Source organism: Anguilla anguilla, chromosome 3 (assembly GCF_013347855.1).
Source record: "Anguilla anguilla isolate fAngAng1 chromosome 3, fAngAng1.pri, whole genome shotgun sequence".
In the NCBI taxonomy this organism is placed as follows: Eukaryota; Metazoa; Chordata; class Actinopteri; order Anguilliformes; family Anguillidae; genus Anguilla; species Anguilla anguilla.
The window spans coordinates 1,251,021-1,267,935 of record NC_049203.1 but is presented as its reverse complement, the minus strand read 5'-3'; the positions used below and the strand labels follow the sequence as shown (position 1 = coordinate 1,267,935).

The 16,915-nt window shown below is 44.0% G+C and overlaps 2 protein-coding genes across 4 annotated transcripts in view; both read right to left on the bottom strand.

The window, feature by feature from the left end:
- The window catches only part of LOC118222233 (RING finger protein 145-like), a 13,751-nt gene extending 10,479 nt beyond the window's left edge, over positions 1–3,272 (bottom strand). The window contains exons 1-2 of one of the 2 annotated variants that reach the window (XM_035407648.1): positions 3,032–3,272; positions 750–942 (exon numbers count right to left, since the gene is read on the bottom strand). In XM_035407648.1, coding sequence (XP_035263539.1) covers positions 750–933 — 184 coding nt within the window. In that variant the 5' untranslated portion in view covers positions 934–942; positions 3,032–3,272. Of the gene's footprint in view, positions 1–749; positions 946–3,031 lie in introns of both variants that reach the window. The other variant, XM_035407647.1, reaches the window with a different exon arrangement.
- A 5,509-nt stretch (positions 3,273–8,781) lies between these two features.
- Positions 8,782–16,461, bottom strand: il12ba (interleukin 12Ba). 2 transcript variants are annotated; one of them, XM_035408375.1, is made up of 9 exons: positions 13,916–16,461; positions 13,173–13,275; positions 12,357–12,614; positions 11,913–12,015; positions 10,914–11,086; positions 10,076–10,251; positions 9,813–9,922; positions 9,512–9,616; positions 8,782–9,305 (listed from the first exon to the last, which is right to left on the bottom strand). In XM_035408375.1, exons 1-9 carry the CDS (start codon positions 13,919–13,921, stop codon positions 9,284–9,286), a joined length of 1,056 nt encoding a protein of 351 aa, XP_035264266.1. In that variant the 5' UTR covers positions 13,922–16,461; the 3' UTR covers positions 8,782–9,283. The 2 variants fall into 2 exon arrangements, with proteins under 2 accessions (XP_035264266.1, XP_035264267.1); XM_035408376.1 differs by having other exon boundaries at positions 13,173–13,218; positions 13,916–16,460.
- Positions 16,462–16,915: the final 454 nt, after the last annotated feature.

Sequence of the window (16,915 nt, the reverse complement as noted above, 5' to 3'; positions counted from 1 at the left end):
GCCTCTTTAAAAAGGATGAGTAGGGGCCCTAAGGGCCAAACACAGATGGCCGATGTCTTCTGTGTTCGAGCAGCCGACGGCCCTGGGTTTCAGAATCCTTTTTAATAATGCGGTTTTTCAAGAGGCAAAAACACACACAGGAGCTTCTCTCTCTCATCACACAGCGGCAGCGATGACTACTTCCTCTCCTGTCCTCTCGCTGCCACCAAAGTGAGGAAGAGGAAGTGTGGGGTGTGCACACACACACATGCACTCGTGCACGCAGACTCATACATTCGCACGCATGCACGCACGCACGCACGTGCACACACACACATGCACTCGTGCACGCAGACTCATGCATTCGCACGCACGCACGTGCACACACACACGCACGCACGCGCGCACACACACGCACACACACAGTTATAGCCTGCGTCTCACTCAAGTATCTGTGGCTGCTGCAGGTTCTCTGGCTGTGAGTCGTGTTCTAAACCCACCCACCAACCCTCCCCCCCCAGCAGCTCTAAGCGTGAGTGTAGTGTAGGTGGAGGACAGGTATAGGTGAGGTATAGGGCAGGTACAGAAGGTGTACTCACCCACAGGGTGCAGGTATAGGTGTACTCACCCACAGAGTGCAGGTAGAGGGCAGGTATTGGTGTGCTGACCCACATAGTGCAGGTATAGGTGTACTCACCCACATAGTGCAGGTAGGGAGGAGGTGTAAGGCAGGTATAGGTGAGGTACAGAGCAGGAAGAGGTGTACTCACCCACGTAGTGCAGGTAGAGGGCCAGGTACTTGTACTGGAAGAGGGGGTTGTTGCTGAGGCTGCTACGCTGGATCTTCTGGAAGAAGGAGCTGACGTCCCAGCGGTACAGCACGTCCAGCAGCATGATGCTGGGCACGCGCAGCCCCACGTTCAGCACCGCCTCCACCCTCTCCTTCAGCGCCATGGCAACGGGCTGCTGCGGGCAGGCAGGCAGAGGATCCCAATCACGCGCCGCGCACACAATCACCCCCAGATCCGCGAGAATTCAAAATGTACCGCTAATGGAAAAACGGCTGTTAGCCTATTAGCGGTTTAATTTCTCCGCCGCTGAATAGCGGAGACAGATCTAAACCCAAATAGAGGCGACAGATAGTGGAATAAATGCTCTTATTTGCAATTCAGAGGCTATCACCTGGTCAGTGAGCTTGGTCAGGTGGTATGTAACAAGAAACCAAGCCAAGTGTTCATCTGACAGCGGCCGCTAAATTCTCTGCTCTCCGCGAGCAGTGAATTAATGAGGCTCGTATCCCATTTGAGGACAAGGGCAGTGTTTACATTGAAAGCAGGAACACGTACGGACACGGCGGAATCTCACTCAAATCAAACGGGAATCCTCAAGCCACGAATCTAGGCTCTTTCAGCAGGGCTAAATCTCGAACTAGGCTAGTTGTCAGTGGAAATCTACCGATTCTCTCGCTCTTCCCCAATACCACTGTTTACAGCTAATGGAACTCAGATAGCGTTGTTTTTCCACACGCGAAATAACACTGCACTGTGAAGCTTACATCACTGACCACAAAGTTGACATCAAGTTGAAATGTTGACATGATGCTTTGAAAGAATAAAACATAATAACCGACACTTACAATAAATTGTACATTTTATCCCCCCACAACCCAAAGCACACACACTTATCAGAAGTCGTGGCAGAACTTGTTGCTCGCCTAAGCAGCTGGTTACTCTGTACGTGGATGGAAACTCTCTTTACGCAGTGATAGAGCAAACTCAACAGTCAGCATTAATCTGGAGTTACAGCTCCATTAACAAAAAGGTATTCAGGTCAATTTAACATACACTTCAACTCTCTGACCCCACACAGGCACGAGCGCATCGCTGTTAAACAGGCTGGGCCGCGCAGAATCGGGCAGGCGGGCAACTGCTTCTAACGAAAGATAAAGTGAAATACATTTCAACCAAATTACACATATCTGTAGTTTGGTAAACAACATGACTAACTAGGAGATGTTACCATTAACCTGTTTGCTATTTATTACTGAAAGAAGGATATCAGGGCCTTCGGCATCGGCGCAACAATTGCAGGTGATAAAACAAACAAACAAAAGAAAGCAAACATTGATGCTTTGCAAACTATCATATCATGTCACACACAACAGCCCGTACTCCGTGTTGTCGGGCTCTTTAGCGATTAGTGAAGTTAAATCTTTGCGTTTGGCTTTATTAAGCACAGCACGCGGTGACCGGTAGTAACCCCGCGCTAATTGAAAATGCATTGCGCCAGCGTTAACCTGAGCTGGTCAGCGGCTAGCGTTAGCTGACAGAGCTAGCTACTTTAAACACTGCTTTGCCCAAGGGCTTACAAAGCTTTACCACAGCTCTGTGATGTATTGGGGAAAAGAGAAAATAAAACATGCTCCGCCTAGTTAGCAGGGTCAGTTAACTAGTTTGATAGCGAATGCTAGCCAGCTACACACACCCATCATTCATTCAATCAATTTACAATCTTCACCATGAACAGAAATGTGCAACCGGTCATAAGACTGCAACCTGCAACCGACAAACACGTAAACAAGCGGTCGTTATATAAACATAAAGGTATAAGTAAAGGTCTACATTAGCTAGCAAGCGGAACAGAAAACAGCCCACGAACAGATAGATTAACATCATGATCTGCGCTACATGCAGCAAACTGATCGCAACACAGGTTAGTGGGCAGATACTCGCCAATCCCTGGATCAGGTGGCTTGAAAACTAGCCAGTGTAACGGTGCAGCACTTGTAGCTAGCAGAGGCTAAGAAGACGACGAACAAATCAAATCCGAAACTAGAAACAAAACAACAAACTGACTCATAAGTTACTTTATTTCCCCCCAAAAGATGCCGAATTGAACTGCGGTAACCAAGCGCTAACGCTACGCGTTCTTGTCCCTGTGCCAGCCGAGAAAGAGAGCGTGCAATCAGACAAAACGATGCCGATGCTGGAAAAGGATAGGCTTGTTGCCGATGCTACACCATCGTGCTATATCGAGGAAAAAATACACATACCTGCTTGGTTAAGACTCACTTCACTCCGTTTATTTTGCTTTCTCCGAGCTTGTCCGGTCGGTAATCAACCATTTTAATTCAGGCGAACCCGAATTTTGGGTCTGGACAGTGATTCAGTTTCCGCCGAGGAGAGTGAGAGTCGAGCAGCCATTACGGACGCCGCTCTCGGGACTGCACTGAGCATGTGTGTGTGTGCGCGCGTGTTTGTGTGTGTGTGTGAGCGGATTACAGCAGACGCGCGATTGACCGCAGATCATAGCAACTCTCCTTCACCCACAGAATAAATGACGACGTGTTATGACTCGCTTACATTTCTGTTAATATGCATATGCTCTATTACTTATTATATATAATTTGTTTTTACACAAATTACCTGTAGTGAACATTAAGTTTTAACAGGTTAATCTCCCATACATCATAGAAAATATTCCTTGCTCTTTGGGGATGTGTTGGTATGCAAACACTGGCTTCGACTGAAAAGGACCCAAATATGTTCTATTTAATGTATTCTGTGCCCACAAAAATTGACACTTCTGAATAATATTTCACTGCCTCTCCGGTAGTACCTGTAGTGTGTTAAAGAATGTAATAAATATGGAAGTCAGTCAGATTACACGGATTTGGTGGGAACGAATATTCCAGAATATCCCGTAAATGTTGTGTTGTACTGCGCTCAGATTTGGTGATTGACGAACCCGTGACGAATGCCTTACAATCCCACATATGCACATCAGACGTACCGACACCTTTTTCGTATGGTCTAATTTTCATGAAGGTGAGAGAAATCAGATTATCAGGCGTCATCGAGTGACAGATAATTAAGCATGAAGCATATGCCTCCTGCCCCAAGACAGCAAAGGTGCTGCCTTTGGCTGCAGCGGTTTATTATTAATTATTCTCTTTATTATAATATAATCTCTTTTAGGATGGCTGAAAGGTTTGAGCGGTGGTTGAAAATTTTCGGCGTATGCCCTCCTAACAGATAAAGACATACTTTATTGAACCCCGTGGGGTAATTTGTCCTCTGCATTTTGACCCATCGTAGTTACTTAGGAGCAGTGGGCAGCCACAGTGCAGCGCCCGGGGACCAACTCCAGTTCTGAGGCCAGTGCCTTGGTCAAGGGCAACTGCAGGAGTGCACCTAACATGCATGTCTTTGAGAATTTCAGAATTCTCAAAGACATTCTGATATTTCAGAATTTCCCGTCAGCACACGTGGAACAGTCTGTGCACGGCCCTGCTGTAATATATTACATATATTTAACTAGTGATTAGTTTCTTAGCTCAGCACAGCGTACTGTCTTCAGTGAGATGTACTGAACGGAACCAGGCCCACGGCTATACTTCTGAGCCTCTTGAGTCTTATCATCGCTCTTTAGACCTCCGCACACTTTCTAATTAGCATTCCACTCGCTCGACGCTGTCTCAAGGCTCGGGTCCCTTAAACTCATACATTTTAATGTCCTTCTGTACCGTTAAAGAAAGCAAGAGAGCCGTTAGAACTAAATTTCGCAGTATTAGCTCCTAATGTGAGCCCGAGGACAGTTTGCACATCAATGTGTGTTCAAATTAAAAATTAAATGATTCGGATGAACAGCAGGCGTGCACTAGACTGACCCTTTTAGTTAGGGTTAAAAAAGCGCTATATAAATGCAGTCCAGGGTCAATGAAATCATCTCAGACATTATTTCACATTTGGCACCAATTTGACAATTCCAAAATGGAGAGGGAAACATAAATGAGAAAAAGAACTACATTGAGAAAAAAAGTCACAGTTCGAGATTGTACATAGCGCAGGTTAATAGTGAGATTTTTTTTTTTTTAAATTAAAAAAATCCTTCGTGTAACCTATGCCCATGAACCCAGTAAGTATTAGTAACATTGCCCCCTGCAGGACAGACAAATCTAATGAAAATCAAAAAAATTAGGAGAATTCTAATAAACATTCAAACAAAAAAATCTGATTTTTCAGTGATTGAAAGATTACATAATTTCCAAAACAACGTGGCTACTCTATGAATTCCGGGGGTTATCATGGCATTCAAACTGGAAAATATGAAAAACTATATGAAATCATCCGTTCTGTTGGTTACCAGCCGTGCGTTCTTCGGTACGTTGCGATTTGGCGCCACCCTGTGGCAGGTTTTTTTAAAACATCAGTTGGCGACTACAGGAAAGCCTGAAAACTAGGTTGCTGGGTGGCTCGTTGACTTCCGGTGGTGCAGGGCTGTGTCCCACGGTGTCAGATCAAATACGGACCGCCCCACTGCTGATTGTGGCCGGTAGACAGGGGTCCGTCCCCCCAGCCCCCCACCCCCCATCTGGCGCATTTCGGAGGAGAACCCCAGATATCTGCACTCTTCCACATCGGCAGTGGGGATTATGCCTGAACGTGGTTGCGGTTAAAATAGCAAATAGCAAATAGCTCATTGGACATTCCACTTTATGGTGGGAATTCAACATGTTCTGACCAACATGGGACACCGATAACAAAAACAAAAAGAAGGTGTGAAAATGGCAGCACTGGAGGGGTCGTCCCTAATGGGAAAGTGAGGCTTTGAGAACGAGAGGTGGAAAGTCCAGTGGTCAGAAAGTAAAAGTCCTGCCATGTCCTTCTCCCATCCACAAACCCAGCCTGCTCATTTCACTAATTAGTTCTAATTAGCAAATCCGGGTGATTGGGACAAAATACTGGAGAAAATTTTTACTTTCTAAACCTGGATTTTCCATCACTGTTGATAACATTAAAAAATTCTGTAAACATTTCTGGATGTACTCTCCCTCATTGCATTTCCTCTACCTTACTTTTATAAACTGGTGTTAAACTTGGCACATGATTTTAGTCACATTTTTGAGGGATATTTCTCTGTTAGCTTGTTTTGAAACTTTGGCGTTGAGGAGCGGGAAGTGGTGTCATCACTGAGCCTCTGGAGATGGTGTCATCATAAGAGCCACTCTCAGTAATGAGGAAGTGTTCTGTGGCTGGTCTGCCTAAAGGAGGATGCACTTCACTGCCCTGGAGTACTGCATGCAGCACACGGCTCCAGCGCGGTCGCCATTTTGGCTCACTCTAGGAGTTTCCATGCATATGGTCGGACGTTTGTGTCACTTCTGTTTGCTTGCTCGGTCACATACACCAGCTCTGGCTATTCCAGAAAACACACTCTTCAAACATTGTTTTATTTTTATTGAATGTCTCTTGTAATGTAGATTTCAGCATAGTAGAATATACTACATAAGACTCATGTCCCCTACATGAGACAAAAATGAATTGCCTTAGGAGGATATATATTTTGTATTTTTGGAAGGCAAAGTTTCGTTATTAATCTCACTTGCATCTGCCCAAATCTCACAGCTGCCAGTCACAGTCGAGGTAGAGAATTCATTCCTCAGTAAATATTGTTCAACGTATGTAAAATATATTTAATAGCAATGAAAGATCCCCAAGACCTCAGCCAAATATTCAACCTCATAAATAAACTATGACAATAGTGGACAATGACACTGGTCATTACTACACTGCCGGTACACTGTCATCAATGCATGACACTGTTTAGACCAGTATAGTATTGTTCATCTGCACTGGTAAGGTGAATGCCAGAATGTTAATTTAAAACCCCCTCACACAGCCCCTATAGATATAGTTTCCCTGTACATTCCCCACCGCACGGTGATAGGTGATCTTTCAGGTGGCTGGTGTAACACTGGGGAAATGGCCACAAGTCTCAGTCTTAGTCTCAGTTTGAGTCTAATTCCAGAGTAAAGCAGGCTGAGAAATGCAAGCAGAGAATCCCTCTAATAAGAGCCACTAGTACAGGCAATAAACACAAACAACACAGACACATCCACCTGCTTCTCCTCCTTCAGCAGACATTCTGCTCCTCCTCAACTCCTCCTCCTGCCCCAGGCATGCTGCACCTCCTCTACTCCTCCTCCTGCCCCAGGCATGCTGCACCTCCTCTACTCCTCCTCCTGCCCCAGGCATGCTGCACCTCCTCTACTCCTCCTCCTGCCCCAGGCATGCTGCACCTCCTCAACTCCTCCTCCTGCAGCAGACATTCTGCTCCTCCTCAACTCCTCCTCCTGCCCCAGGCATGCTGCACCTCCTCTACTCCTCCTCCTGCCCCAGGCATGCTGCACCTCCTCTACTCCTCCTCCTGCCCCAGGCATGCTGCACCTCCTCTACTCCTCCTCCTGCCCCAGGCATGCTGCACCTCCTCTACTCCTCCTCCTGAAGCAGGTGCCACAGCGTGTCTAGGTAGTATCTGGGCCAACACCGTAAACATCTCACAGCTCCTGTCTCAAGGAGCAGGATTTAAATCCAGCCTTGCAAATCCAGATTTATTCAGATGTAAGGCACATGAATGCCATCTCATGTAAATGCAAGATCACATCAGAAAGCACAGGATATTGTTCAGCACTATGGCAGCTCTAATCTGTCAGCGAATGCAGATGAACATAAATACAGCGTGTTAAAGCCGACAGGTAAATGGGTCTACTTAGAGCCTCAGAAACGACGCATTGCACCCGAGTCTGTTTGCCTTCCAGCCGAACAGCTGAGTCCTCAGTCGAAAAGCACGCGCCCCTGGGGGATTTAGGGGGTGAGCACACAGACATGCAGGGGGCCGGTCTGCAGAGCGTCGCTGGGCTGAGCGCACAGACATACAGGGGGCCGGTCTGCAGGGCGTCGCTGGGCTGAGCGCACACATGTAGGTCTGTACGCTGCGCTGCGTGATCACGGCTGTTATTAACGTTCTTCTGCAGCCGTGTGTCTTGCACAGATACGGCAGCACGTGGAGGACCGCGCACGCCAGGAAGATCACGTGCACGTCTTCAGCAGCCTGATGCACAGGCATGTGCTGCTTTGCTGTGAGGAAAATGCTTCTGTCGGCCGTGCTTTCCACTGACTGCGAGTGCAGTTTCGGCAGGTCATGTGACCCTTTCTCAGAACCATCCGGAAGAACAGGTGTGGAGCGGAAAACGCACAGCTGGGCCCATTCTGACTTACACACCCGGACATATTCTATCGTTATGGTTCGTACAATATGTCAGTCACCTGCAGGCTTGGACAGTAGAAACTCTAGTGCGCCCTCTAGTGATGGGAAAACAAACTGCCACAGCATAAGTTTCTACCGAATGACTGCAACAGATCTGGTCTACAGCAATGTGTAAAAAAAAAAAAAAGGTTATAACTCACTTTTACCCTTTTAATCATAATTTTTATGTGATTTAGTGAGCAGATCTGAACTATGGACAAACAGTAGGCCTATAGTAGGCACTGCTTATTGACCCTTGTGTTCAATTTGGGTCAAACTCACTCATTTTAAACTGTGAAAAAAGTGGAATGACACTTTTGAAAGATATATCAAAAGAGACTAAACCTGTAGAAACCTAATAGCTTTGTTCCAGCAGCTCAGATGAACAAGTCATAGCAACATTGCACAGATTGATATTTTATCTATTTATTTTATCTTTAGTTTTAATGGTTTTAGTAATGATTGGAATTTTATTTAGTACTTTTATTTATTTTATCTATTTTATTTAATTATGTTTGTCTACTATCTGTGTTGTTTTTAAATTGTGTCAAGATGGATGACTCTACTGCAAACCAAATCTACCTACGGGTACAAATAAAGTAACCTGAACCTGAAACCTGAACCTGAACCCGAAACCTATGCCTTCAATGTAGTGAATTTTTTACATCTTCACAAAAAATGAAAAAAATTATTACTCAGTAACCATCAGATTGCTGTTATTAAAGAATTTATTATATTTAAAACAGCAGCACATCAACAGGAAGTTAAAACCCAAAGCTTTTCAAAGTTTCAATTTCAAGTTTCAATGTTCTGCATATTCAGTCTAAACATTTTCATAATATTTTAAATATTCACAGCGTCATTCAAAAGCAATAAATAGACAAGTTAATAACTTAATGGTTATTACATTAAAATATTGAAACAGGGGAACAAAACCCCTGTACAGAGGTACAGATACTTAAATCAAAAACGTATCTTATTTTAGCTTATTTCTCAGTGCAAGTTTGAGGGCCTTTTAGTGACCATTTTGAGCGGCAGATTCTAATCTGTGACACACTTTGAATTCTGTCTGATGTCACCAAGGCAACGTAAAGACATGAATGAAACATATTTCATAAAAACAATAATTCCGTCTGTCAATTTAGAAATCTCTGGGCGTGGCAGTCGGCCACATCATCTCTGTTATAAGTGCAGGCAGCTCTGGCTATTCATTCTTCTATATTCTGTTTCTTCTTTTCCTTCAAATAAAAATGAGAAAAGAGAGAAAATTACATAAAATATTCTTATTAATAAGTTCAACAAATTAAAAGCAACAACAAAATAATAATACTACTACCGCTACTATCCCCAATAATAATAATAATAATAATAATAATAATAATAATAATAATAATAATAATAATAATAATAATAATAATAATAATAATAATAAAATTCCACTTACTTATGATTTCCTTTTTGTTTTCGGTTTTTCTTTCTGTTTCTCTTATTTTGTGCTGCTGAAGTCCCAGCGTCTGATGTACTGTTGAAATGCGCAGGAAGGTTTTTGCTGAAAATAATGATTTGATTTTGCGTTAAACATTAGGCACAAGGGAAGTGGCCGAGTTATTCATAAATACAAAGCATGCACACTCTACTCCTGTAAAAACACAATTCCTAAAAACATTTAGATAAAGAAACACAAGCTGCACACACACACACACACTCTCTCTCTCACACACACACACACACACACACTCACTCACCCAACGCGGCTCCAGTCGCTCCAGAAGGAGTTGCACAGGGCGTCCTGCGCTCGCACACAGAACAGGAAGCCTTCTCTCACTGGCCACTGCCGGCTCTGCGTGGTGTGCAGCTGCGCAGACAGAGCGAGAGAAATCACAAAAACAAAAACAAAAACAAATTAGCGTGCGGCACCCTCACCCCGAGAGGTCCCCAGCCCCACTCTGAGTCCCCCAGCCCCTCTGATTCCCCGGCGGGGTGGGGGAGGGGTCCCGCTGGGCCGTACCTCTATCTTCCCGCTCCTCCGCGCCAGGCACTCGCAGTCACACCTCTGCTTCCGCGGGATCACCTTCACCTGAAAGGTGAGCGGGAAGTAGGAGTCCGGGGTGCTCCAGGTGTCAGGGTACCCCCACTCAAAGGTGTTCCTGTCCACTTTAGTGACTGTGATCCTGTCCGGTTTCACTAGGGAAACAGGAGAAGAGGCTCAGTGTTCATGCCTTGACCCTTGACCCTTGACCCCTACCCGTGTGCGTCAGACCGAGCTCATCAGATTTTGGTGGTATCTGTCGTGTGGGAGAGGCATTATTCAGGCTCTGTGACCAGAAGAGTGTTTCCCCATAGACTGGTCAGGGGGAAGCCGCAGTGTGGAATGTTTGTTTATGGAGGCAGTGCATTTAGAACGTCCGGTAGGCACACAGCAGCATTCGTTCGCTAATGCTTCTGGATTTTTACGAAGGGCTGCAGGCTTTTATTCAGGGATCCAAGTGGGCAGCATGAGCACGAAGGAAAGCCTTTTACGGTATTACGAATCACGTGACACCGTCTGAGTAAAACAGAGAGCGAGGGTTCCTTATTTCCCCGTGCAGCTCCTGGGGGTGTTTAAGAGATTCTTTTAATCATTTAGAGAGCAGGTTTTTTTGGATTTCCTTTTTCAAAATTTCAAGTCAGAGTTCTAGAACTCCATGGCTTTCAACTAGCAGTAGTGATTGTGACATCAGCATCCCGTTTGCTGTCCCCCCCAAGCTGAGACGAGATCTATGTCCTGGTATTATTACAAATGAAATCGTGTCATATTCAGAATATTCAGTATGTATGAATGTCGTCCGCGGCGTTCGTTCCCTCACCTATCTCTGCTATGTAGAAAGCCTGGGTGTACTTCTCCATGCGGAACTCGTTCTTAACGTACACCGCCAGTTTGATGCGTTCGATCTCTTCGCTGTACGGGCAGTGGGCGGGGTCGCGGCAGGTGATGGAATGTCCGCTTGGATCCAGAGAGCAGGTGATCTCTGCTGTGGAGCTGTCAATGGGAACAAATCAATCTCTCAGTCCTGTGGAGTTTCACCAATCTGCACAAAACCTCAACCTTTCAGTCTCATAGAGTTTCACCAATCTGCACAAAAACAACTAAGCAGTTTCACTTTAAATGAAACTGCCACCGTCCTTAGTCCACTTGTGCAATAACAATAGTGTTTTGTTTGGGCTTGGAGTTAAAGACTAGACTTTTTCAAATTACAAACATAAACCCCCAATCTGGATACTTCATAACTGAACGTGGTTAGCAGTAATGTATTGCCACACTGTAGTTATGTTGTTACATTTGTGTATTGCCTTCTGAATCTGTAACAAGGCGGCTACACAAACTGTAGATGTTCTTATTTATCAGTAACACAAAAACATTGCCGCTGTTTTTGACAATTACTGTTATTTAGGATTCTTGGTTTATTCAGTACCCTGCTGAAAGTTCCAGCTAAGACCAGCTGGGATTCTAAGCTGGTTTAAGATGTGTTTTCAACACTTCTAGCTGGTCAGAACCGGTCTGTAGCAGGACAAAATTAGTCGATACTGGTTAAGCGGGCCAAACTGGTGGGCTAGCTGACTGTAGGCTGGTCAGCTGGTGAACAGCTGGTTGCCCGGCTAAAAGATTTTGACCAGCTTGAGCTGGTTTGGGCTGGAGGACTGAGGAAAACTGCTGTAAAACCCAGAATGTTTTTAGAAATAATATTTCCATGAAGCTGCGCCGGTCTGGATTCAGCTAACGGCCCCGTCAGTAACAGGCGTTTTACGGCAGCGATTTGGGCCACGGTGCCGATGTACAGCGGCTAGCTTTAGCAGCGTTCCCCTACCGAGCCGCAGTCACCAGCAGCAGGTCTCCCTTCCTGGTCCGGCTCCACGTCCAGGAGCACTGAAACACTCCGCTGTAGTTTTTCGATAGACAGTGAATGTACTCTGGGCAAAGACAGACAGACAGACAGACACAAACCTCGGGTCAGTCACAACACTGATCTCTGGGCAGTTACTCTTCGAGTGCACTGCCTGTTATGATGATACTACTACCTGATGATGAAAATAATAATAATAATAATAATAATATTGTCATTGTTACCATTGTCATTTTCATCATCATAATCACAGTCATAATGAAAAGGGTACACTCAAACGCAGAATCAGAGCTCATGTTGTTCTGGTTGTTTAGAATGCAAAGCAGAGCTTAGACTCAGGCTGTGCTGTAGGTGCAGGTGCAGGTGCAGGTGCAGGTGCAGGTGTGATCCCTCTCCTGCTCGGAGTACCTGAGTCAGGTGACCTGTCCAGGATCCTCTTGTGGACGGCCTGAACCAGCACCAGGGTGTGGTTCAGCAGAGCCCCGGAGCGGGCGTGGCAGGTGTAGTTCCCGCCCAGCATCTCCTCCACGATGATGTTCACCTGGTTGCCATGGGCAACCTCCCTGCCTTTGATCCTCCAGACGACGTCGCCGTGCGCGTACGATTCCCCGCACTGCAGGGTCACCTGGACAGTAGAGCTGCCCATCGCTGGGACCACCACCAGGACTACAGCGTGCAAAAATAATTATAATATGAATATAATAATAATAATAATTATAATAATAACAACAATAATAATGATACCAACAACAACAACAACAACAACAATAATAATAATAATAATAACAATAATAATAATAATAATAATAATAATAATAATAATAATAATAACAACAACAAGAACTAACATGAAGATGAGGTAGCTGAGTGGTTAAGGTGATGGACTGCTAATCCATTGGGCTGTGAATCCCATCCTATTCGAAATGCTAAAATGGCGCCTGCATTCTTTTATGTATGGCGCGTTGGATGAAAGCATCTGCCCAATAAATGCAATGTAATATAATAACATTATTAACAATAATAATGATTTTGAGGGCCCCTGTCAGTCAGGGCCCTTGGAATCATCCTAACCACCCCCCCCCCCCACCCCACCCCTCCTTATGGGACAGTGGAGCATTCAGAAAAAAATAAGGTTCACAGTCACGGCCTGCCTAATGCCACAGAGGAAAGCAAACACACGCACTGGATAGACGGACAGATGCGGAAGCAGGGCAGACAGTTTACCGTTGGGTTTAAGCGTGTAGTTGTAGCTCCCCGCCCCCGTCACAGACTGAAGAATGAGGAAGACGAGGAGGAGGAAGACGAGGCAGAATAAACACAAATTCATCTGATTAAAAAATAAAAAATAAACAAGTTCAGATTTCAAACAAACCCCGCAGACAGGCCTAATTTCGGCTGTCTCTCGCTTGATTAAAGCTAGTTATTTGCACTTCAATCTGTGACATTGCTCTTCAGCACCACTTTCCCAAAAATGTAATTTTGAAATGAAAAATAATTCTGGTAAATGTACTAGTATAATGTACAGAGGAATACTTACTCTCCCCATCTCTATTAAAGACTTTGAGAAAAATAAATATAACTTTATGGCATTAAATGGATTTTATGTTATATTATGGTATTGACTATTTCATGTCTGTTTTTGTTGAATTCGATCCCATAAATACAGTTCTCCTCAAAGAATACATATACTGCAAACTGATAAATAAATGATCACCACAGTTTATTCAAATTCCTCAAACAATACCAGTTATTTTTAATCAATTTCAATAGAAAAAGTTTCATGTCAGACATCCTGAAGCATTTTTGAGAATCAGGGAACTTTAAAACTTTAATACCTAACCTAAATGGTACAGTACTTTAACAATATCTGTGAACACTAACATGTAGCACTAATTTTGTATGCTTGTATCTTTATCAACAACAGCGATGACCCGCGTTAGCGATGTTCACATTTCTGTACAGCTTACCTTCATGGAGCTTTTTATTCTGGTGTTTACTGAGTTCCCTCTCAGGTTTTGGTTCTTGACTGAAAGTTTGGCCTCTTATATGCGAAGAGAAGTGCCAGGGAAAAAAATCCCAAGCAGCAAAAAGTCCAGCAGGTTGAGGAACTGCTGTGACACTGACAGCACTCAGTGTGCTTCATGAAACAATGGACTACAACGGGAATTAATACCACTGGAAATGATCTTTACTTGATCTTTACTCTTCAAATTTCAGAAATGTCTCTGGTTCTCACTCTCTTTGTAATAAAAGTTAAAAGTTTAAAAATTGTTTTTTTTTTTTTTTCATCAATCAAAATCAAATATATAAAAATCTAAATGAGCATACCATCCAAAAGAGTGAGGGCATATTATTAGACCAGATGATTAAATGTTGCGGAAATTAAAGCATAAAGCCATTGTTTACATTTCCACACACGTATAATTGACGCAGTTAAGCGGCTCTGATTCACCCCAGTAAATCACTGGATTAGCTGTCCTTAAGCAGTGACGCTTAAGAGGGAAGTAATCAAATAAATGGCATGCTGTTATTTTAAATAAAATGTTCTTTATTCAGTCATATTTTACTGAAACATCTGTCAAAGTAACACATGACACAGATGAATCCTTATGATGATGTCAGATATTTAAACTGTTACCGCCTCATCATCATAATCATCATCATCATCAACCACCACTGATCTTAATCATAAAGCAGGTGAAATTTATTCAGAAAATGCATTTATTTTGTTTCTGTGTCTGCTGGGGATTCTTACGCTGTCATGTTTAATATGCTGTCTGCTGTCACGTTTTTATCAGTTGTGTTGTGTGTGTCACAAAATTTGATCTGCCTTTCTACTGTTTCTATTGTACATTACATAACTGATACCACAACCAAAGTTGCTCCGGGTAAAATAAAGTTCTATTCTAATTGTTAAAATTGGATGAAAAGATAACCTGACACGCAATAAAATGGGACTGCAATTTGGACACATAGGATGATTTTTGGAGGCGTGGTTTCTGGCTGTCCATTCTAATGAACGGTTAAGTGAAGTCATCAATCAGTGCTGTCACGGGAGGACACACGCCCAAGTGGAATTCTAAGTGCTAAAGTGCGTTATTTCCAGAGATGGCACTGGAGCGCGCGACCAAATAGTCCTGAACGGACTTCCTCAAGGCGGCTGCAGAACAGGAAGTTGTGGGAAGTGGTTTGTGAGCAGGGCAGGTAAAGAGCCGCGAGAGAGAGGGGGAAAAGCGGGAGAGGACGGTGGAATTTCCGAGGACCGTGGGAACCGTATTGATAAAACACGATACCGTGTAACCCGTATTAAATCAACTCTCACAGAGTCCGTCTTACACTTACAGTTGACGTGTGATCCCTGTTGGACTAAATTTAAACTGAACTGCGTTAAAACCCAGCGTACTTTGTTTGTACATTTTGATTTAAAAAAAACGTATCGTTGATCATTGCAAATATTACGTTACTGCACAGTGTAAAACCTACAGTACTGTAATGCTAACGTGAAACAGCACAACAACAGTGACTCCACCCCGTTTCTTCCGCAGCAGTTAAAAGGACTCCGCCCCTTTTATTCTGAAGCCGGGAAAATGCCGTAAATAAAAACAACCCCGCCGGCTGAAACAAAGGGCAGCGTGAAATTCCCGAAGATCATCACCACCTTCGACATAGTTTCAGAAGCGGGGAGAAAGCCGTTAAGTCATTAATCATCAGTCTCGCCTCTTCGGTGCACGGGGCCAAAGAGGAAACGAACAGCGCTCTTTCTATTGGCCGAAGGAGGAGACGGGCTCGCAGCCGTCAGCAGAAACACGCGCAGATCACATGACACTTTTTTGCGCTCTAAGCATTCTATGAGCGTTTGTCTGTACACATCACTATTAACTCGTAACGTCTTACAAGAAACCACTATTCATGATTTTTGTTTCTATGCATGAACTACAACATGTGGATGGATATTGTTTTATATCTGCACTTTGTATGGGTTGCTGAGGTCAATTATACTGAAAAATGCATATAGAAAAAGCATTGAGGATTGAGTGAAATGAAACTACTCCTTAAAAATGTAAATGGGATTGTAAACTACAGAATTTGAGCAGATTAATTAATCTAACCATTCTAACAAGGGGAAAATGCACAATTTCATTATAAAGAGAGAATATATGATTATTAGAACTGACTGGCACACATTAGAAATCAGAGACCAAATTGCCTGATTTGTTAACCAAGCAAATCAAATGGTAACAGATTGAGAAACATTTTGAGTTAAAAGTTTCTGCCTCTGCTATGTCAAGCTCATGAGCCATCACTGATATATATGAAATACTTCCTGATGGTTTTATGACTAATATATTGTATATATTTTCTGGTGATTTCCCATAATGCATTCTTTTCTCCCTTTTTTCTGTATTCCAGTTGGCATGTTTGCTTGTAGTTTCAGCTTGAGAAACAAGCCAGAGATGAAAGACACATACATGCCTCAGAACATTTTAAAACAAACAACAAAAAATTAAATACCAGATTCACACACTGGAACAGGGCCTTGACAGATACCAGACCATGGGGCCCATCCACCCACTGGAACAGAGCCTTAACAGATACCAGACCATGGGGCCCACCCACACACTGGAACAGAGCCTTAACAGGTACCAGGCCATGGGGTCCATCCACACACTGGAACAGAGCCTTAACAGATACCAGACCATGGGGCCCACCCACACACTGGAACAGAGCCTTAACAGGTACCAGGCCATGGGGTCCATCCACACACTGGAACAGAGCCTTAACAGATACCAGACCATGGGGCACATCCACACACTGGAACAGAGCCTTAACAGATACCAGACCATGGGGCCCATCCACACTCTTGAACAGAGCCTTAACAGATACCAGACCATGGGGCCCATCTACACACTGGAGCAGAGCCTTAACAGACACCAGACCATGGGGCCCATCCACACACTGGAACAGAG